General features: G+C 47.0%; 3 protein-coding genes across 9 annotated transcripts in view; 1 reads left to right on the top strand and 2 right to left on the bottom strand.

Annotated features, from left to right (window-relative positions):
* The window catches only part of toc (toucan), a 50,535-nt gene extending 38,447 nt beyond the window's left edge, over nt 1-12,088 (top strand). For 6 of the 7 annotated variants that reach the window (XM_015180070.2, XM_015180069.2, XM_015180072.2 and 3 more), the window contains 5 exons: nt 3,709-4,013; nt 4,084-4,314; nt 8,819-9,014; nt 9,079-9,763; nt 9,835-12,088. In XM_015180070.2, coding sequence (XP_015035556.2) covers nt 3,709-4,013; nt 4,084-4,314; nt 8,819-9,014; nt 9,079-9,763; nt 9,835-10,870 — 2,453 coding nt within the window. In that variant the 3' untranslated portion in view covers nt 10,871-12,088. Of the gene's footprint in view, nt 1-3,708; nt 4,014-4,083; nt 4,315-8,311; nt 8,514-8,818; nt 9,015-9,078; nt 9,764-9,834 lie in introns of those variants that run through there. The other variant, XM_033381005.1, reaches the window with a different exon arrangement.
* A 390-nt stretch (nt 12,089-12,478) lies between these two features.
* On the bottom strand, nt 12,479-15,816 carry Acsf2 (Acyl-CoA synthetase family member 2). The gene is made up of 3 exons (XM_002132406.3): nt 15,530-15,816; nt 12,806-14,258; nt 12,479-12,740 (listed from the first exon to the last, which is right to left on the bottom strand). The coding sequence occupies exons 1-3, from the start codon at nt 15,598-15,600 to the stop codon at nt 12,480-12,482; spliced, it is 1,785 nt and encodes a 594-aa protein (XP_002132442.2). The 5' UTR covers nt 15,601-15,816; the 3' UTR covers nt 12,479.
* A 1,846-nt stretch (nt 15,817-17,662) lies between these two features.
* LOC6903574 (cytosolic non-specific dipeptidase-like) lies at nt 17,663-19,423 on the bottom strand. Its single transcript, XM_002132407.2, has one exon. The coding sequence runs from the start codon at nt 19,421-19,423 to the stop codon at nt 17,663-17,665; it is 1,761 nt and encodes a 586-aa protein (XP_002132443.2).
* Nucleotides 19,424-19,524: the final 101 nt, after the last annotated feature.

The raw sequence follows: 19,524 nt of genomic DNA, 5'->3' as shown, positions 1-19,524 counted from the left end.
GAGTAAAAATAAGCCTAAAACCATATCCGAATTCTAATCAAATTCCCCTTCTTTCCTGCATTCTTTAAGTTTTTTTTGTGTTATTAAATTTTTCCTTCAAATACTCATGTGTCGAGTAGAAATTTGCACAAATTTGCGGCCTGCCACTTGACTCTCGCCCACGGATAGTCGCGCTTGGGGCCAGGGGCCTGTGCCTGTGCCTCTGCCTCGTTGCTAAAACAATTTGTTGTTAAATTGCAATTAAAGCAAAGCACCAAATGGACTGCCACGCACAGCAATAAACCCCAAAGGCTGACGACTGTCTGTATTACACTATGCCCTCCCCCCGTATACCCTTTCCTTCAGCCCCATTTTCCCCCAAAGTGTCCATCGTTGCGACCTAAGCGCGAAATAAAACAGAGGCAGAGGCATAATGGAGAACGATAGACACAGCAGACACTGAGGAGATTGAGACAGCTACAAATGCAGTGAAAGAGACAGCCACAAACGATAGACAGAGACGGGGAGACAAGCGACGTTTAGTCGTTTCAAGTCGTGGCAAGTAGCGCTGTGTCGAGAGTCAAGTGTTTTTGGTTTTTTGGTTTTCGGTTTTTTGGTTTTTGAGCATTTTCCAAACGCAGCTAATTGAAATGCCAGTTTCGAGTCGTTGTTGCTCGTTTTAATTACGCGCATTTCCATTTCCATCGGACGGACATGTTTTTTGTGGGTCGCCATGGGTTAAGACAGGTTGGCTGTTGCTTTTCCAAAATTCACTAAAATGGCTAAAACAACAATGAGCCGCAGTCAGTGGCAGCTGCCTAATGCCAAATAAGATATTTTGGAATTTCAATTATTTTCTGTCGCCCAAACGTTTGCACACAGAGCCGGACAGTGTCCGTCCAGGCTGCTGTCCGTCTCAGTGTCACAGCATCACACGGCCCACTGTGCAACGTGCACCACGAGAGACTGCCAACACCGTCCCAGTCGCAGTCGCAGTCCCAGTTTGACACATGTTTAGTTTTTAGCTGAAAACCCAAACCAAACCCAAACCGTCATTATGAGCTTGGCTGACCGAAATCGAACCCAAACCGAACACAGACCCCATGTGCAAACCCTGGGCATTCAATGGATTTTTATGTTGATTGATATTGTATGGGGGAGAGTTGTCCGGGAGGTGGATGGATGCCGCAACGCACACGGGGGGAAAACCCCCATAAAAGAGTGCGAGAGAAAACGGAAAATAGTAGCTGCTGTTGGAAAATTAAATACGGAATTTGCATTTATTTAAAGTTGAGTGAAATTTGGTTGAATTATTTGTTGGGGATTTGAAGGATGTTTAGATTTCGGCCAGAAAGGAATACCTCTTAAATGTTTCTAAACTAATTATATTTCTACCTAAACTTATACTTTATATTGGGGACTTCCTTTGGGATGTCTTATGTGGACTCCTTATTTCTCCTCCTCTCTATAATTTTTTCCTATAGTTTCGAAACCTTCCTTCCATCTAGATTGGGAAAATCCATGCAACACTTTTCACACCACGAAAAAAAAAACACACACATTCGAAGGAAGAAATTTCTGAATGAAATCACCCGCCGCTGAGTGTTTCCCAGTGACAAATGGTCTGGGAAATGGGAAATGTCTGCATAGGAACTGTGAAAATAGAGGGCGGCGGCCATATAACTACTGAGGTGGTCGGTTTCTGTGCCATAAAATCGTCCAAATGGAATGGAATCGCATAGTTCGGGTCTCACTCCCCGCGTTGCCACCCGTTGGCTGGCTCGGCTGTCACCAGATTGAGCCTGTCAGCAACTTGTTGCGATTCGACAGGGACCAGAGAGAGTCGGGCCGTGAGAATATTCTGCTGGAAATTGTTGGAAATTACGCTACGAGGCTACGAGGTGCCATGGCAAATATTCTTGGCCTTGCAATTAAACGGTCGTAGCTAATGTCATTTAATTGCCTAATTGCCATGCGAAATGTTCTGTTTCTTGGCTGAAACGCGGAGAGCCTGTCGTGTGCCAGACCCGTTCGAGTCGTGCGACATTGAGGAAGCACAGGGAGAGGCGGCATCAGGTGTGCCGACTGCTCCTCAATGACTTTCTCGAAGGTTCCTCCATTAATAATTGCTATTAAGTAATTTCTTGGAAGAATATTCAAGAATTGGGAAATGCCAAAGCACTTTCATGGGCCAACAAAACAGTTTGATCTTTGCTAGATTTTGCCCCAAAGATCAGTCTCCTAAAAGATCATTGGCCCAGATTTGAGGGGATTCTTCCAAGACACCCAAAACCTGAACACTTTTCAAGCCAGTCTCGTTTTGTTGGAGTTTCCCGGGCATGGTATCGTTTATTTATTGGCATTACACAATCTGTAAGAGGCGGCTAAATCCGCCACATCCACCTGCCACTGCGGCTGTCGTCGGCTAATTCATTAATTGAATTAATGCCTTGATGGCTTTACTGCAACGAGCAGGTTGCGGTTTTGTGCAACAATTTATGAAATGTCTGGCAGTGCCACCGATAAGAAGAGTACTTCCTTTTCGAAGCTATGAGACGATCCATGTGGGGCTATATTCAATGTAAATTGGAATGTCATTTGACAATGTTGCAAAAACCAGTTCGAATGGAGCTACCTTGGTGACAAGGCAATTTCGCTTTCGATATTTCAATAATCATCTCGCGGTAATGATCTTAAGTCTGGCAGACAACTCCGGAAGACAGCACCGCCCCTTTCATTAGCGACAAGTAACAAATTTTTCCTGGTCCCAATTGTCATATGAGACATGTGCTCCGCTCCTGGCAATCTTGTTCAAACATCGGCAACTTTGTGTGCCGCCTTGGCTCGTAGTCGGAAATTTATGTGGTAACATAAAACCGTCAACCGTTGTCTATGGCAGACACATGGCCGTATGCTCGTAGACCAGGCCGGGAGACAGCTTCAATTTGGAACCGCAAAACGGCGCGTGGCTTGTAAGGAAATCGTGTAAATTATGGACTGATCGATGGATGGATCATGCCGGTTACTGAACCCCAAACACACACCTCTTCCTGTCTGTCTCTCGGCCTGGGCCTTTGGGGCCTTTGGGGCCTCCCTATCTTGGGGCTTGTCAAGGCCAATTTGTTGGCTAAAAAATTGGCCACGCATCCTCTCTAATTGACAGCCTCGCAGCTGGACAGAGACCGTCTGGTAATTGATGATGATGGAGCCCCAGCACCGGCACCAGCCCCGACCTATGGCATTACTGGTACCACTTTTTGGTGTTATGGGTGTGGCAGCTCTTACACCTCGTAGCGGCATTTGCCGAAGATTGCCATGCCTTGCTTTCCCTTTTGTCAATGGAATTATGCAAAAGGAAAATTTATTGCCATTGCGGTTTTTAGGCACGAGGCAATTACTCATTTTTTTTGTTGCTTGACGCTTGGACGAGTTGTTGGAGTGGTTCATCGTTAGATGAATCATGGCCTACCTCATCCTCATCATCGTTAGCTCATCTTCAGCCTCATCTTCGACTTCACCTTCATCGGGGAGCAGAGTGTGTTAACTCATCTTCTGGTTAATCTTCATCGAGGAGGAGGGAGATGACTTAATGAGCAAAGACTTTCGCCACTCGAAAGTTGCGTAATGTCGCTATCTTAGGGATAGGCTTTGGCCAATCTGTGGGCTACATCTATTCATCTTTAAAACCTTGACTAATGACATTTTGGTATCCCCTCTCTGTCGTTGCAGAATCCCTGCGTTCTGGCGTGGATCAAACCGAGTTGCAGGAGCTCAATGGACAGCCTTCGACACCGCCAATGCCAAGGGACTCGAAGCGGGCTTCCCTTAGCCAGGAGTCGCTCTGTGTTTGCGGTGCCGCCGCTGGCTGCAATTGTCAGACGGAGCCCAAGCTCAAGAAATGCGAATGCAAACCCCTCATCAATACCCAGAAACAGACAGGATCCGCGGCAGTCGCAGCCAAGGAGGAGATGCTCAAACAGGATGAGAAAGATCAGGAAAACAAACCACGTAATACAGCTAGTAGTAAAAATAAGGTAAGATTTCATATTGTTAAATGGATTGAAGAAGATGGATAATATGTTTCACCCCAATTTCCGTTTCCAGTCGAGTCCAGTCTGCGAAGTCATTGGAAAGTCTTGCAGTTCAATGACGATGATTGCCCATCCCCGGGTGGACATCACCATCCAGTATCCCGCCCTGAGGCCCTACACTAAGAACAATGTGCTCGACCCTGAGCGTTTGACAGAGTTTCTCGAGGCCAACCACAACGAGAGGGAGCAGGAGCACCGTCAGATGATGGGACTCGCCGTAATGGTTCAGTTCATGTCTCAAAAGGTTAGTAGCGAGTAGCCTTCTAATCTTCTAACGAGAAACGAGTGCACTGTGCAGCGGATCAGTGGCTGGATTTAGCAGAAGCAGGCGCCAGGGATTTATACCTAGACATTCAGTCTCTTCAGCCCTATCAGCGTATCTCTTTCCCAGCCCATTGTGATTGTCCTCCTCATATGCGTATCGATGGGTCCGGGCCCGTGCCCGGGTTGGGTTCACCTGCTCTAATAATTCCCCTATGGTTTCCTTTTCCATATGTTCTGCGAGGGATTGATGGATCGACTGTCCGGCCGACTTGCTATTGTTTCAGAAATTTGCCTTAATCTATGCTTAAAGTTGAGCTAATTTTGTTTAATTGTGTCAGTGCGGCCTAAGCAGAAACAGAGACCAGAAACCAGAAAACCACCATGAAACCTGAGCCTGATCCGGGACTCGCTTTTTGTGTTTGCACTAATTAAAAACTGAAACGGAAAATTTGGTACAAAAGTAAAGTTTTCCATTCAGCAGATGCTAACGAAAATCCCTCATCCTTTTCCTTTTGTGCGGATGTGGAACTGTGTGTGAAAGCCTTTCTCTGGCACAGAATGAAAGGGTGTGAGCCATCTGCAGCATTCAATTAATTGTTTGCCATTTTCGGTGTAAAGGATTTAATTAGACAAATGACAAATGCCCGGGCACGTGTGAGTTTTGTCGCGATTTGCCCGCTGAAGGATGTGGAAAACGGTTGCCTTTTCTTTAGTGGAATCTAATCTTTCGGGCTTTCTGTTCCAGCCTTTTTTGTGTCCAGCCACTACCTGTTGGGAGGGTCGTCGTCTGTCCGCGGGGCCCTCTATTAAATACCAATAACAAGGTCATAAAAATCAGCGACAAACGCGAAAAGCATTAGTTTAACATTTGCATATAATCGTACGAATGCGTCAGGTTAATGTGGGAGGAGTAGACATCCTTCTCGGTTGCCTCCGGGCATCGTAAATCGATTTATGATGTTGTTTGTCTGCTGACTTTTCAACCGCAATTGCTTTTAGGTAGAATTCACGAAATTGCGATTTGTCCGAACTTGTCATTTTTGGCTGCTCTTTGAGAAGACTTGAAAGCCACTTTGGAACAACTTCCTCAGGCACATTTTGTCCTGGACAGCAGCAAAGCCTTTTGTGTCATCCAAAATGTTTAACAATTGCGCAAATCCATTGGCTTTAGTGCCCGTCTCGGCACACAAGCCCGTAGGATAATCGAAACAACAGGAGACTCCTGCCACTGCTGCTCCGGCATAGGGGGATTTTACTCAGATTTTACTCAGTCTTATGCAATGAAAAGATGACAACCTACGAGTATAGTTAATGCCGTGCCTTTGCACAATACGAGCATGTGTCATCGGCTGCTGTATTGTACAAATGGCCATTGTATTGATGTCATTTGCGTTGGCCATTTGCGAACATTTCCCCTTACTTACTTACGTATTCTTCTTTTTTGTTCTGCTCTGTTCTGTTTTCGCCTCAAAGGAAAGTCATTAAAATGAAGCAAAAATTCCAGAATCCCTTAAGCTGTTGCTCGGAAATTTTCACATTTGAGCTGCTGGGAATTTGCTGGAATTCAGCAAGTATTAAGCAAGTTTTAAAATTAGTCTCTTTTTTATATGTACTTTTGCATAACTCAATTCTTTAAGCTCTGGGGAAATCTTTTATCCAAAAAGAAATTAACTAAATCTTTGGTTTATTTTGGGGAAATTTCATTCACTGTTTAACACATTATTAAATTGTTGAAATATAAAAGCAGATGTTTAACTATTTGGAAAGGATTTTTGCAAATGGAAAGGGGAACATTTCTTCATACTTTTGAATACAAATTTCTTTAACAGTTCATTCATGGTTTTGTCTGATTTATTTAGTTAGATTTTCTAACAGAAGAATGATTTCTCCTTCATTGGTACTGGAGTTTATAGACGTTTATTGGGGCTCATAAAAGAGCCACAATATATTCCAAGGAATTCCTATTTTCTTCTAACATTTAACCCAAACCTGAAGGCCTTCGTTTACCAATGGCAACGTGCACATCGTCTACTATAAATATTCGTAATATTTTGTGTTCCTTTGCTCAAATATACTCTTGAAATATCTATACGAAAATCCAATGAATATATCTCCCTAAAGTAAACCTTTTTCTTTGATAAATTGCATACCAAAATACTCAGTAAAATTGCTAATTATATTTAAAATTTCAGTGTAAAATGTCCCAAAAATATGACTTTAAATTCCCTTGAATTTCAACGTTCCCGTTGGCGCTTGCCGGTGTCCTAATGCAATTTGTGTATTTATCTTTTGCATTTTCCATATTTACTTTATTCACATTTCGAAAAAACAAACCCATGAATGCCGTGAATATGCATATTTACGAGTAAATACTAGGGGGTATCGGGAATCGGGAGTGGCAGAGCATACCACAATATTTGTGTAACTTGTTGCATGCGGCTACCGGCGCTGCTGCCGCCGCCGCCGCCGCGTGGCTGGGTCTGCAAACATGCAATGTGCGGAGGGATTTGTTTTTTCAGAGAGAGAGAGAGGGATTTCGGGGTAACGCGCAACACACGGCCGCTCGTTTGAATATTTTCCCACTAAAAGCCTAAACTTATGTGGCAACATAAATATTTATTTAGATATGATCCGATCCGAGATTTCACAGTTTGGTGTGAAAACCGTGGAAAAACACGCGGCAAGGTCCTCCACACACACACACACGCATACTCGTTTACACAAGGACATTAGGCCAGAAAGGACAAGGCTGGAAGTACAATTTTTGGGTTGGTTTTGTGCTCGTTTTTATGAGGTTTTTAGTGTCCGTCGAAGGACAATCGCCGATCCATTAAGATAGCAGGGTGCGCAACATGAAATTGTCTCAATTGCAGCCAAAGGATTAAATCCGCTGTCAGAAGACTGCACTGGACTGGTCACTCTCTCTCTCTCTCGGTGTCTCTTTCACTGGCGGCAAGTCACCGATTTAAACACTTGAATTGCAAACGTCCTTGTCGGGTAATTGCCGCTGGCTGTCTTGATCGTCTCCGTCGACGTCTGCGTTGACTGTCATCCAGCAAATGTCAGGCGTCTGCGACGGAGTCGGAGTCGGAGGCACAGCGACCCGGTGGCAATTAATTTGCTGGACAGGCAGGCCACGCCTGGAAATTGGTCGGGCAGCTCTTAATTTGTGGATCGGGATTAACCAGGCGACTGTCTACTACAGGTTCAGAGTAGGAGACTGTGGAGAAGGTCTAGACTGCTAGATTCTAGACTGAATCCGTGACAAGTACAACCTCTCATAATCCCTTTACACAGATCCCAACTCAGTTCCTCAAGCGCCCTCTAAACTCCTATGCAAATTGCGATTTGTTTTAGTACAAATCAAATTTGTAACATCCACTCGAAAATCCTCCAACCCGTGCCTCTGAGGCGCTCTGAGGCTGTGGCCACTTCGACACGCATCCACCCAAAGTGTTGCAGAGAAGGTGCGCGCCATTACGGTGAATTTGAAGTGCATTCAAGACACCCACATTGAGCCGCCCCACTGGATTACTGGTACTGCCACATTGTTCGATTGATCCGAAACCACATGAAGTTGGCCAGAGATCGAATCGATCCCTAAGTCGCTGTTGGAAATCTCTTCCTCCGAGGCTGTCGAGGCGTGGCCCAAGCGAATCCAGTCCCACCCATCGCCTGGCCACTGAGGGCCACACCCACATTGCATCCTCGCTTCTAGTATTTTTTTCCATGGGGCATGGGACTAAAACCCAGCACCCAGAACCCTTTTCGCAGCATGTTTTAAAAACTGCATTTTTATTTCGTCTGCGTCTCGCATAAATCCAAATCCCTTGTAAATATTTTGCTCTCCATATCCGGGAAGATCTACCTCGAAGAGATCTCTTCCTTGTCTGCAATCTACCTGCCGCTTCGGCTGCGCGGTCCGGGTGCGGGGTATAAAAGCAGATCCTTCTGGTCGTTTGGCCATCAGTTTACTTCAAGTATTCGTGCTCAACACACTACGGCCACGAGAGAGCAAATATGTTTGACCATTTTGATTTCACCAACGAGAAACTGTCGTCCCAGACCATGGACTTTGATTTGATCACCTGGACGGTGCCCCACACATCCGCCAGCAGACGCAGGACACCCAAATTTATGGATAATATCGCCCATGCCCAGGGCTATGCACAGCAACAGGTATGGAGCGAGATCCACCAAGGAAATCTCTTAGGGAAATTAAAATATTCGTTTATTTGATGGGATTTTCCCAAGCGACCTTAACCGCGAAACGAGCATCCCACACCTCTCCATCCGCATTGTCTGCAGACGGGAATTTCCCTCGCTCTTGACAATTTTCCTTTGTTTCGACTTCCGTGCAAGGGAGACTCTTGAAAATATCTTTTTAATTGCACGCCGTACAGGTAGAGGCCGTAGCCGAACCGAACTGCATTTTATAGCCGGATTTATAGCGACTCTATCGTTTGTTTTGTTTATTGTTTTAGCTGGATGCCTGCGCCTGCGCAGAGACCAAAGAGCAGTGTGCCCGGGACAGGAGCGCGTTGGAGGACACGATCGGGCTGCTGCATCAGACGCAGCGGGATTGCGAGGAGCTGCGCCAAGAGCTGCACGCCAAGGACGTGGAGTGGGCCCAGCGGCAGCAGGAACGAGAGCATTTGCATCGCACTGAACTGAAGCAAGGTGAGAATTCACATTCTATCTGTCTCTTTGATCCACAAAACTAACCCATTTTCTTTCGCTTTAGCTGAAGATAAAGTAATGGAGGTGCAAATGCTTGCAAAGCAAAGGTTCTGCGAACTGGAGGCCCAGCTGCGGGCCAAGGACGAGGAGCACAAGCTGGTGCAGGAGGCCTACCAGCTGGAGGTCTCGCACAAGCTGGCCCTCAAGCTGGAACAGTTGACCACCGCCGAGGCACAGATAATGGATCTGCAGTCGCGCCTGCAAAAGGCCGGGGTACAGGAGCAAGAGCTCCGCGACAGACTCATCCGCAAGAAGAACATCCACACCACCAGCATTCACGAGGGCGCCCAGCGCGAACAGGAGCTCAACGAGCGCGTCCAGAGCCTCACCAAGGAGCTGAATACGTTGCGGGCCAGCAAGGAGTACAGCGAGCGCGATCTGCGCGATCGCCTGACCCTCTCACAGGACGAGATATCCGTGCTGCGTACCTCGTCTCAGCAGCGTAGTCCCAGCACCAGGACCAGCCTGTCCGACACCAGTGCGGAGCTCTGCCGCCTGACCAGCGAGGCCGAGAGCCTGCGCTGCGTCCTGGAGCTGAAGCAGGCGGAGATTTCAACGCTGTCCAAGGAGAACGCGGACCTAAAGCGCGAGGGCGAGGAGCGTCTAAAGCTTTCCAATCAGCTGGATCTGCTCAAGTCCAAGAACGAGTTGCTGCAGCTAGAGCTAGAGACCAAAGCCGAAAAGGAAAAGTAAGTGTTAAAAGAAACCCGAAACCAAAGAATTGCATGCTAACATTCCACTCTCTTTCTTCTGCTCTCAGGGAAACTCAACAAAAGTTGGATGAACTCCAGAAGGCCTACAATCATGAGAGCATGAAGCGCACTCGTCTCACCTTCGACAAGGAGGAGATGGTGTACCTCCTCAAGACACGCACCGAGAAGCTGCACAACGCCGAGGCTCGGCTGCAGGAGCGATCCCTCAGCTCGCAGGACGGTTCGCACTGCTTCAGCCGCAGCACCAACGAGTCAGTGTCGTCGCCCACATCGCCGATGATCAAGGGCATGATCGAGAGGAACGACTCGATCAGCTGGACCCTGGACATCGACGGCGAAACGCCCAAGGTGCATTCCGCCAAGATGGTGCGTCGCAACGGCTCCCTACGTGGCAGCAACGAGCGCAGTCCCATCCAGCGCCGCCAGCAGGCGATAAGCAACGGACACGCCAATGGCCACTCACCGTCGTCCCTAAGGAATGGCACCTCATCGTCGGTCCACAGAAATGGCGGACCCAATCCGCTCTCGCAGAGCATGTCGGCCACAGCGCTGGTGCGTGGCAGTCACTCACTCAGCGGCGAATCGGAGTCGGAGTCCCGCACACGATCCCATTCCATGTGCATCAAGGGCTCTGCTTCGACGTCCGCTGTTTGCGAGAAGCGACACACATCCGAGCTCGCCACGCTGGGCGGAGAGCTGCTATTGCCCGACTGGAACGAGGATCCCCATCCCGTCTGCTCCAGCTCGCCACATACCCATGCCACGCTGCAGTCGGAGATGCGTCCGCGCAGCTCCACCATGAAGCTCATGTCGTCCGATGCCAATGCCCTGAAGAAGTTCCAGGAGATCCAGGAGTCGGCCGGCGAGGCCATGGTCTCCGGTGCCAACTCCGAGGACGAGAGCTGCTCGGCCTCATCGGAGGACATGATGCGCAGCTCCACCTCCAGCACGGCATCGGTGGGCTCCCTCTCCAAGCGACCGAAGCAGCCGTCCTCCCGCATGTCCATTGAGGAGGCGCTGCCCTGCACCCCCATGGAGGTCAGCTGGTCGGAGGATGCCGCCGATGCGGAGGCCGAGGCATGACAGGACATGCCGCCGGCTCTGGGAGTGGGACTGGGCTACGAGGAGCGGGCAGTCATCGAGCAGATTGCCGTTGCCGAGGCAGCCGAAGAGGCTTACGAGATGGCCGCCTATGCCGTGAGTGATGTCCAGCAGGAGGAGCTCATTGTGGGCGAGCCCGAGGACGACGACGATGAGGACGGGGATGACGACGAGGACGATGATAGCTTCTAAAGCGCACCTTGTGAACAGAACATGAAATGGAAATGATAATGATAATTTACAAATTAAACAATAGTTGGTTGATATTTCTGAATTGAAAATGTTTGTGTAAATAATTGCATTTAGCATTATAGCAGTAGATATAATAGATGTCCTGCCCCCGCCCCCCACTTTACCAATGTATAACAGGATAATGCATGGATATATAATAGAACAGTCACAGTCCGTCTGTCATACGAGTATGGGATAGGATATGGATATGGAATATTGGCATAGATATAGCATACGGCAAAGGACATATAAATGTTATAGTATACCACTAACTTTTTTAATGGAAGCCACAGACACAAACATTCATACACACACAACATACACATACATAAATACATACAGAAAATCAATATATATATAAATCTAAAAATGTTTCAAACCAATCAGGAGTAGGACCAGAACTCCTGCAGTAATGTAATGAATAGCATTTAGCTGAAGCAGTATGAATATTTGCATAAAACTTATTACTATACCACGTACCACGTACCACAGCGACATTGATATTGATATTGATATTGTACTCGATCCGCGACTCGCTGATACATACATACATACTAAATATGTTAATCCCAATCCAAATACTAGCCTAGCCTCTAGCCTAGCGATTCTCAATGATTGTAATCCTCCCCAAGCTCAAACCCATTCACTCGATGTCCTTAAATGCCCGCTAATCGTGTGTAATAATATAAATAATATATATATAATAATGTACCAATTAGTATGTCAGATCTATAAGCTTTATTCTTGTGTGTTTGTATGGAAATTCTAGATGTACGCGTATTTATTATTTAGTTTTTAATGCCCGCTACGGAATGAGCAAGAAGAAAATTGAAACTGTTTAAAAGCCTAGTTTATACGAGAGCATTCTTCTCTCAATAATCTATATATTTGTGTACGTATGAATTTGTATTAGTTTTAGTTAAATATGTTTTAACTTTCTGTTATCCTTGGATTGTACGAGTATCCGAAGAATGCGAGTTTTATATGTATAGATTCGGGATACGCATAACTTTGTAACACGCAGGCATTGTCATTAACTCTTAAGTATGTTATTTTTATTATGTGTGGAGAGAACTACAGCTAAGAGGGTACCCCAACCCCAACCCCAGACCCAGCCCCAGGCCCAGGCGCCAATGTCTCTCTGAGAAGGTGCCGCAAAGAAACAGCGGGAGAAACACGTTGCTACAAATGATAAATCCCTAGAAATATTTTTTGCTAAATACTTTCAAGAAACCCTTAAATAAATAAGTAATTGTTTCAGAAATTATAAAATGAATTTCCAATCAACGAAAGACGTCTCTTAAAAAAGTCTAAAATTTATTGCTCGATTCACAGATAAAAGTAATATTGTAATATCTCTCTAAACTCTAACGGCCTCACGATCCTGGCCCACGCGCTCCTTAAACTCTTGCACTAGCTTAAACTTCTGGATCTTGCCAGAGGTGGTCTTGGGGAATGCCTCGACGGGGAACACATAGCGCGGTATCTTGAAGTGCGCCAGTTTGCCCTTGCAGTATGCTCGCAACGCCTCCACGGTGAAGGTCGCAGGATCAATGTCCTCGTTGAGGCGGACAAATGCGCAGAGCTCCTCCCCCAGCCGCTCATCGGGTACTCCAATCACCTGGAAGAGATATCCACCCAATCAATCAATCACTGGATCTAAAGGAAACTTTGAGTGGTACTCACATGAGCTTCGATGACCTGCGGATGGGTGTTTAAAAAGTCTTCAATCTCCTTGGGAAATATGTTCTCGCCGCCGCGGATGATCATCTCCTTGAGGCGACCCACGATGCGTCCGTATCCGTTGGCCTCCAGGACGAACTGATCACCGGTGCGGAGCCACTTGTCCTTGCCAATTGTCTCCTCGGTCTTCTCCGGATCGCCATGATAGCCCAGCATTGTCACGTACCCGCGGACGCACAGCTCTCCGGGCTGGCCCAAGGGCACGCACTTGCCATCGGAATCGATTACCTTGGCCTCGACATGGTCCTGCAGATGGCCCACCGTATGGAGTACTTTGTCCTCGCTGTCGTTGGGAACGGACTGGAAGATGACGGCTGTTGTCTCCGTCAGACCGAAGACACTGTGCATAGCCTCAACGCCCAGGACTTCCTTGACGTCCTTGATGAGCTGCGGCGAGACTATGGCTCCACCGGTGATGGCTTTCTTGATTCTGCCCAGCGGCACCTGGAGCTTCCGCTGTGTATTCACGAGGTCCACATACATTGTTGGCGTTCCGTGTATCACAGTGCACTTCTCCTTGACGATGGCCTGCAGCGAGTCCTTGGGACTAAAGCCAGCCGCGGGCAGGACCAGAGTCGCACCCTTGCTCAAGCCGGCCATGATCGTGATCACCACCCCGAAGGCATGGAACAGTGGCACCTGGACGCATATTCTCTCCCCCTCGAGCTGGTTGCGAGTCCCCACATGGATGCCGTTATTCACGAAGTTATAGTGGGAGAGAGCAGCCGCCTTGGGACTGCCGGTGGTGCCCGACGTAAACTGGATGTTGCAGGCACTTTCCGGACAGATCTTGGCCTGCAACTTGCCGATCTCCTCACGTTCGCTACTGCTGGCCAGATCCAGGCAATCGTCGAACCGCAGGGCGCCCTTGAGACTGTCCTTGCTGTCGATGATCACGGAGCGTAGGTGCGGGAACTTCTCGCTCTTGATCTTGCCCTGATCCGCATCTTCTATCTCCGGGCAAATGCTGCGCAGAATCTCGTAGTAGTTCTGTGACTTGAACGTCTCCGGCGCCACAATTGCTTTGACATTCACCTTGTTCAGGCAATAGGCCACCTCGGGGCCCTGGAAGGCTGGATTGATACCAACCGAGGTAAGTCCGGCCCGGGCGGATGCCATCATGCCTAGGTACCAGTGCATATAGTTGGGCGCCCACAGCCCCACAGAATCCCCGGGCCGCAGTCCTAGTCTCCGGAATCCTGCCGCCAACCGGTCGACCTCCTCCAGCAGGCTCTTAAAGGTGTACCTCTTACCTTCCTGGCAGGACACGATGGCTTCCGTATCAGGATATTTTGACGCCGTCAGCTCCAACTGCTGGCCCACAGTGCGATAGACTAGAGGCTCTTTACCAATATGATGTCGGTGGCTGATGAGAACGGGCATAGAGGTGGACACACTAAAGAGGATGAGGAAATATCAGTAAAGGTAAGTAATGCACGTCTTCTAATAATATTTGATATACGATACTCAAAATATGTATAGGGGTACTATATTAGATTTGTAGTGAAAATGGATGTGTTTAATGTCCAGACCCCCGTTTCCGACCCCATAAAATATAAATATTATAAAATCTGTTGTATATCAACGCTGGGTTTTCATCCCTGTTTTTACCTCTGAAGTTACATTTTTTGCCGCCATATTCCATAGTGGCGCCTTTTGTTTTTGTCAAACAAAAAAATCTACCAGATGGCGCCATAGCAATATAAGATGATATGACGTACCTAAAGTTTTAGGGGGACTGATAAATATCACACAACACATCGCTGTTGACCCTCCGAATCATCCTCCCCCTCCTGAGCATCAATAAAATCTTGATCATGTGTTACTATTTGAAGGAATCAATTTAGTTCCTTCAGCCAAGACATAGCTTTTAGTTCGCACACTCGTATTCGTACATTCGTATAATATGAATTTGGTCAAAAGATATGAGGCACACTTCCCCTTCATATGTACCTATATATGTGTGTATCTTTCCACTATTCACACCACCAACCTCTATAGAATGAAGTACGTGCCAGCTGTAAGCTCGTTTGATAGCTGCTAGGAGAGGAGTAGAACTACCTATCTAATCTAGCAAACAATTTCCATAAATGCATTACAAATACATATAATAGTTGCATAATCAAAGTAAGTAGTTACTCTAACAATTGTTCTATATAAGTATATTGATATACATATGTACTTGTAAATATCAGATATCTATTAAAGCACGTTCATCGCATTTCAATTAACACTTGAGGGTCTTCACTCCCATAAATTATCAGGCGAATGGAAATTTCTGTCGACAAATATTTGCTTATCTTTCAGATGTCATCCAATTTAATTTCCGATAATTAAAATCTACTAGTCTGCCACAAGTCTGATCTATTTTTAGCCATTTATTAAGGGGGGGCGTGGCACTTCAGTTGGTCAGTTATGCCAGTCTAAGATCTAGTTTGATGAACAGTTTTTCAGTGGGCAACTGTACTTAAACAGCTGGAACCGAAATGATTACGCAATGTGCAGAAGTTGGACGGAGACGGGAGATGGGGAATATACACACACGCACACAAACACCCCCCGTCAAAACTGCGCATTTAGTATTTGGAAACTGTTATCTTAGGGCGGAATAACAAGGCCTTGACCTTGGAAGGAGTTTCGTGGATGAATATCCTTTTGTGGTCATACCTGCGCATAGCCTGGAGCAGGGGTCCTTGACGAAGCACATGCCTCGAAACAATCTGCAATTTCTTATTCATCGTGCTTGATATCACAATTCCAATCGAATAATTATTTAAAAAAATTTCATAATATTCACAGATTCAATTGAACCACACCACAATACACAATTGTGCTTAATTTGATTTTAACGATCTCCGTTTTAGTTAACGTTTTATTATATTCTTTTTGCTGGTTGGGCGTCCGCCGCTCGCCAAGTTCCGAAACAGACTGTGAGCACCGGCATTCTAATCGCCGCCCATCTGGCACCTCCGCTCCATAGCTTTGTGTTTTGTTTTTTTTTTTACGGCTACACACGATCTTTGCCAGCTTCGCATTTGTTTTGCTTTTATTTTCTTTTCTATTATCAACGTTTTGTTTGTGTTTGCGTTTGCCCGCACGTGTGGCTGTCGCTGCGTCTTCGTCAGCCTCTGCCTCTGCTCTATAAAAGCATTCGTCTGGTGTCGGGAGCTTTTTGTGGACGTACGACTGGTTTTTGGTGCCAATTGTTGTTGGTTTTTATGTTTGAAGCTTTTTTTTTGGTTATGGCGTGATATTCGTAGTGTTATTATTTGCCAGAAATGTGCGTCGGTTTTTCTGCGATCGGCGAGTCGAGTCAAGAGTGGACCTGAATATTCAGAAGTAGTTTGTTATTATACATCAAAGCTGTGATAATGTAATAGACCTTAGATTGCTGATTGTATAGCAAGTAAGTACACATATACATATATGTATATATGTATGTATGTTCATATGTAATAGAACTTAATAGTAATTAGAGGGTTGTGTGTGAGTAGTATCGCTATCTATTTACTGTATGTAGTACTAGTCTACCTATTGGAGATTAAATTTTGAGCAGCTGTTGAATATTCTGATGGCTTCCTTATATACAATGTACATACATATGTTTCCCATATATCTATGTATAATAGCGGTGTTTCATTAGGGTACATTCATAAACGTAATGGGCATTTCCATTCTGGAGTTATTTTTTATTGGTACGACAAAATTTAAAAAAAACTTCATATTATGAAAATATTTGTATTTGAATAATTTCTATTAGCACAAAATGAAATGACGTTACGTTGCCAAAAGCAGAAGTGATTTTCGAGGTTCGGGTAAAAAAAGGGCAAAACTCTGCGAATTGCTTAGAATTTTTTGCGAATACATATAATATATTCAGTGTTAGTTTTCCAAGTTATTAAATGTCAAAAAAAGTCATCTTTTTTGGTATAAATCCGCGGAGGCTGTACCGAATTCCGGGGTAATAGAAGTTAGAAAATATACAGTTAGCCGAGATTGGTGCTATTTTCCGGTACTTTGTTTACATAGTTATATAACTCATCTCCTGCTGCTGTAGCAATGGGAGCTGCTGTAGTCGGAGCTCCAATTTTGATGTTGTTAACATTTTTATTTGAGCTCTGTGGCCTGGCCCACGGCAAAGCGAAGAGCAAAAAAAGGAGGCCGCAATAGAGCTTCATATTTGCTAGGTGGAGAATCGATTGGGAGCCGGGGCTGTGTGATCCCCCACTTATACGAGTCTGGGAATAATCAAGTAGACGGATCGAATCACAATATAACGTTACGGTTACATAAGACATACTGGTTTTGAAGTGGTATTTATTTGTGAAATTTCACATTACTTTGCCCAGAAACGGCATTAGGGGGTAGTCTTAGAGGGTCTTAGGGTAGAGTACCAGTTGAAATTCTGGTGAAACGCGACTGCAAAGGTCAAGTCCGACAGCAGACAGCCACTAGAGCGGAGGTCACGGTACTATTCCGATGTTGTTATCAGATTTAACATATTTCTTTTGTTTGTTTTCCCAAAAGATAACAATTAGTACGACTAAGTCAACTGGCATTATGTGTGGGCAGTGCTTGAATCATTGCGGCTGGCATTTTTGATAAGGTGAGCCAGACATAGCCCCCCCCTTGCTGTTATCGCAGCAGTGAGGTTGAGTATCAGAATGCCCCCCTCATAACGGGCATTGTAGTTTTTATTTGATTGACCTTGATGGTCTATTAATAGACCCGTTAACTACCTTCAAACGACACTAAATTTCGGCAAACAAATCTAGCAATATGAGAGGGGCTGTAGGCAATTTACTGAAGCGTTCTTTCCCGGTCGTCTCCGAGCAATACATCCTTGGCGTCCTCCGATCGTTTGACGGTCTCGCGTTTTTCCTTCTTGGTCATTGGCGGCGCATCCATCTCCAGGATGACATGGGTGTGCTGCCCCTCGTCCACTACGTGCCGGAAGTCCCTACCGGAGCCATGGCCCGACTTGAAGCAGTAGTCCTTCTCCACTTTGCACTTGCAGTCCACCGCCTCCATCGCCATCTCGTAGATCAGAGTCAGGAATAGCTCCAAATTCTGGCCGTACATCGTCTCGCTGATCGACTCGTCCCCCGTGTACGGGCGGTGGTGGACCGAGGCGAAGGGCACCGCTAATGTGTGGGCTGTGGGCATGCAGAACTTTCGCAGCTCGTTCACGATCGGCAGGCTGATGGTGATGGTGTCTGGTATATGGACCTTGCACTCGAACACCCTGTTGAAGGCGTACTTGAAGGATTTGCGGAAGATATCGTGCCGGGACTCGTTCAGCGGCGCCAGCTGGTCAATGACCCGAAGGCGGGCGATGTGCACGCACTTGAGGCGCCTATAGGCCCTGTCCAAATGATCCTTGATCAAGAAGCGCACGTACTCCATGCTCTGATCCGGCACCAGCAGCACCGAGAACTTTGACACGATGCGCGTGGGCTTGTAGAGATTGCGGATGCTTGTTGGCTGGTTGACCAGGACGTCGTGTATCGAGAGCCTGGGCAGGCACCACTTGTGCTTGAGGTAGTCCTGTTTGGTGCGCTCGTACGGCAGCCGTTCGATGTCGTACGTCTCCTTAAACTCCATTGTGCCGACCTCCGCCAGGCAGATAATGTCCCAGTCCTTGTGCGTGGGCGGCATCACATGCCTGTTGAAGTCCTTCACCAGGACACCGTTCTTGATGTCCATCAGGGAGTTCATCAGCTGGCACATCTCGCTCATCGGCTCGTGCTCCGTTCGAGCTGTCATCTCGGCACTGGCTGCTTTATTTTCTTGCACCTCCAGCACAAAGTAGATGTACCCGGTGTGGCTGGTGGGGACCATGGGCGCATGATCGGCGATCCATAAGTGGCTGCAGTGAATGATGAGGTCCACGGTCCTGAAGAAATCCGGTCGGTCGTGGATGATGCCGCGCAGTCCTTGGCTGCCCTGGTAGTGGCTCGTCTCGATCACAAATCGCACATTCACGGGCAGATCGCCGATCTCCTTCTGCCAGGCATCCAGGGCGTATATCCAGGCCATGATCGGACCCTTGGAGGTGGCCACTCCGCGGCCGTACAGCATTCCATCCAGACGCGTCATCTTGAAGGGATCGTGGGTCCACTGCTCCTCCGGCCCAATGGGCGGCACGTCCAAGTAGCCGTAGATGACGACGTTGGTCTTGGCCGGGGAGGAAAAGTATTCGGCAAAGATCACATACTCCGTCTGCTCGCTGCCCTCGACGGTGGGTTTCACCTCCATCATCTCCACGGTGTACCCCATCTCGAGCAGTTGCTGCTCGACGCGCTCGATGCTCTGTTTGGTCTGCGTCTCATACTCAATGCCCTTGCTGATCGACTGGATCTGTATCATGGAGTCAAGATTGTGCAGGAACTCTTGGCCCCGCATATTGGCGGCGTGCACGGCATCCGCCAGATCCGTTTCCCTCCAATGAAATCGGTCCTGCTTGGCGAAGTCCTTAATGCATTCCCCGATCCCGCATCGGCAGAAGCTCTCGTCCTTGCACAGCATGCCGCACACTTTCCGCTGGCCCCAGCAAATCATCTTGACGGTTTTTTATGTACTTTTGTTGGTGTTTAATTTGGAAATTTTAGAAATGTGCTTGTTGTTTCAAAGCAAAGCTAAATGGGAAATGGTGTAGTTTT

The sequence above is a fragment of the Drosophila pseudoobscura genome, chromosome 4 (assembly GCF_009870125.1).
Source record: "Drosophila pseudoobscura strain MV-25-SWS-2005 chromosome 4, UCI_Dpse_MV25, whole genome shotgun sequence".
Taxonomy (NCBI): Eukaryota; Metazoa; Arthropoda; class Insecta; order Diptera; family Drosophilidae; genus Drosophila; species Drosophila pseudoobscura.
The sequence above is the reverse complement of the archived record's forward strand: the minus strand, read 5'-3'. Positions and strand labels throughout refer to the sequence as shown.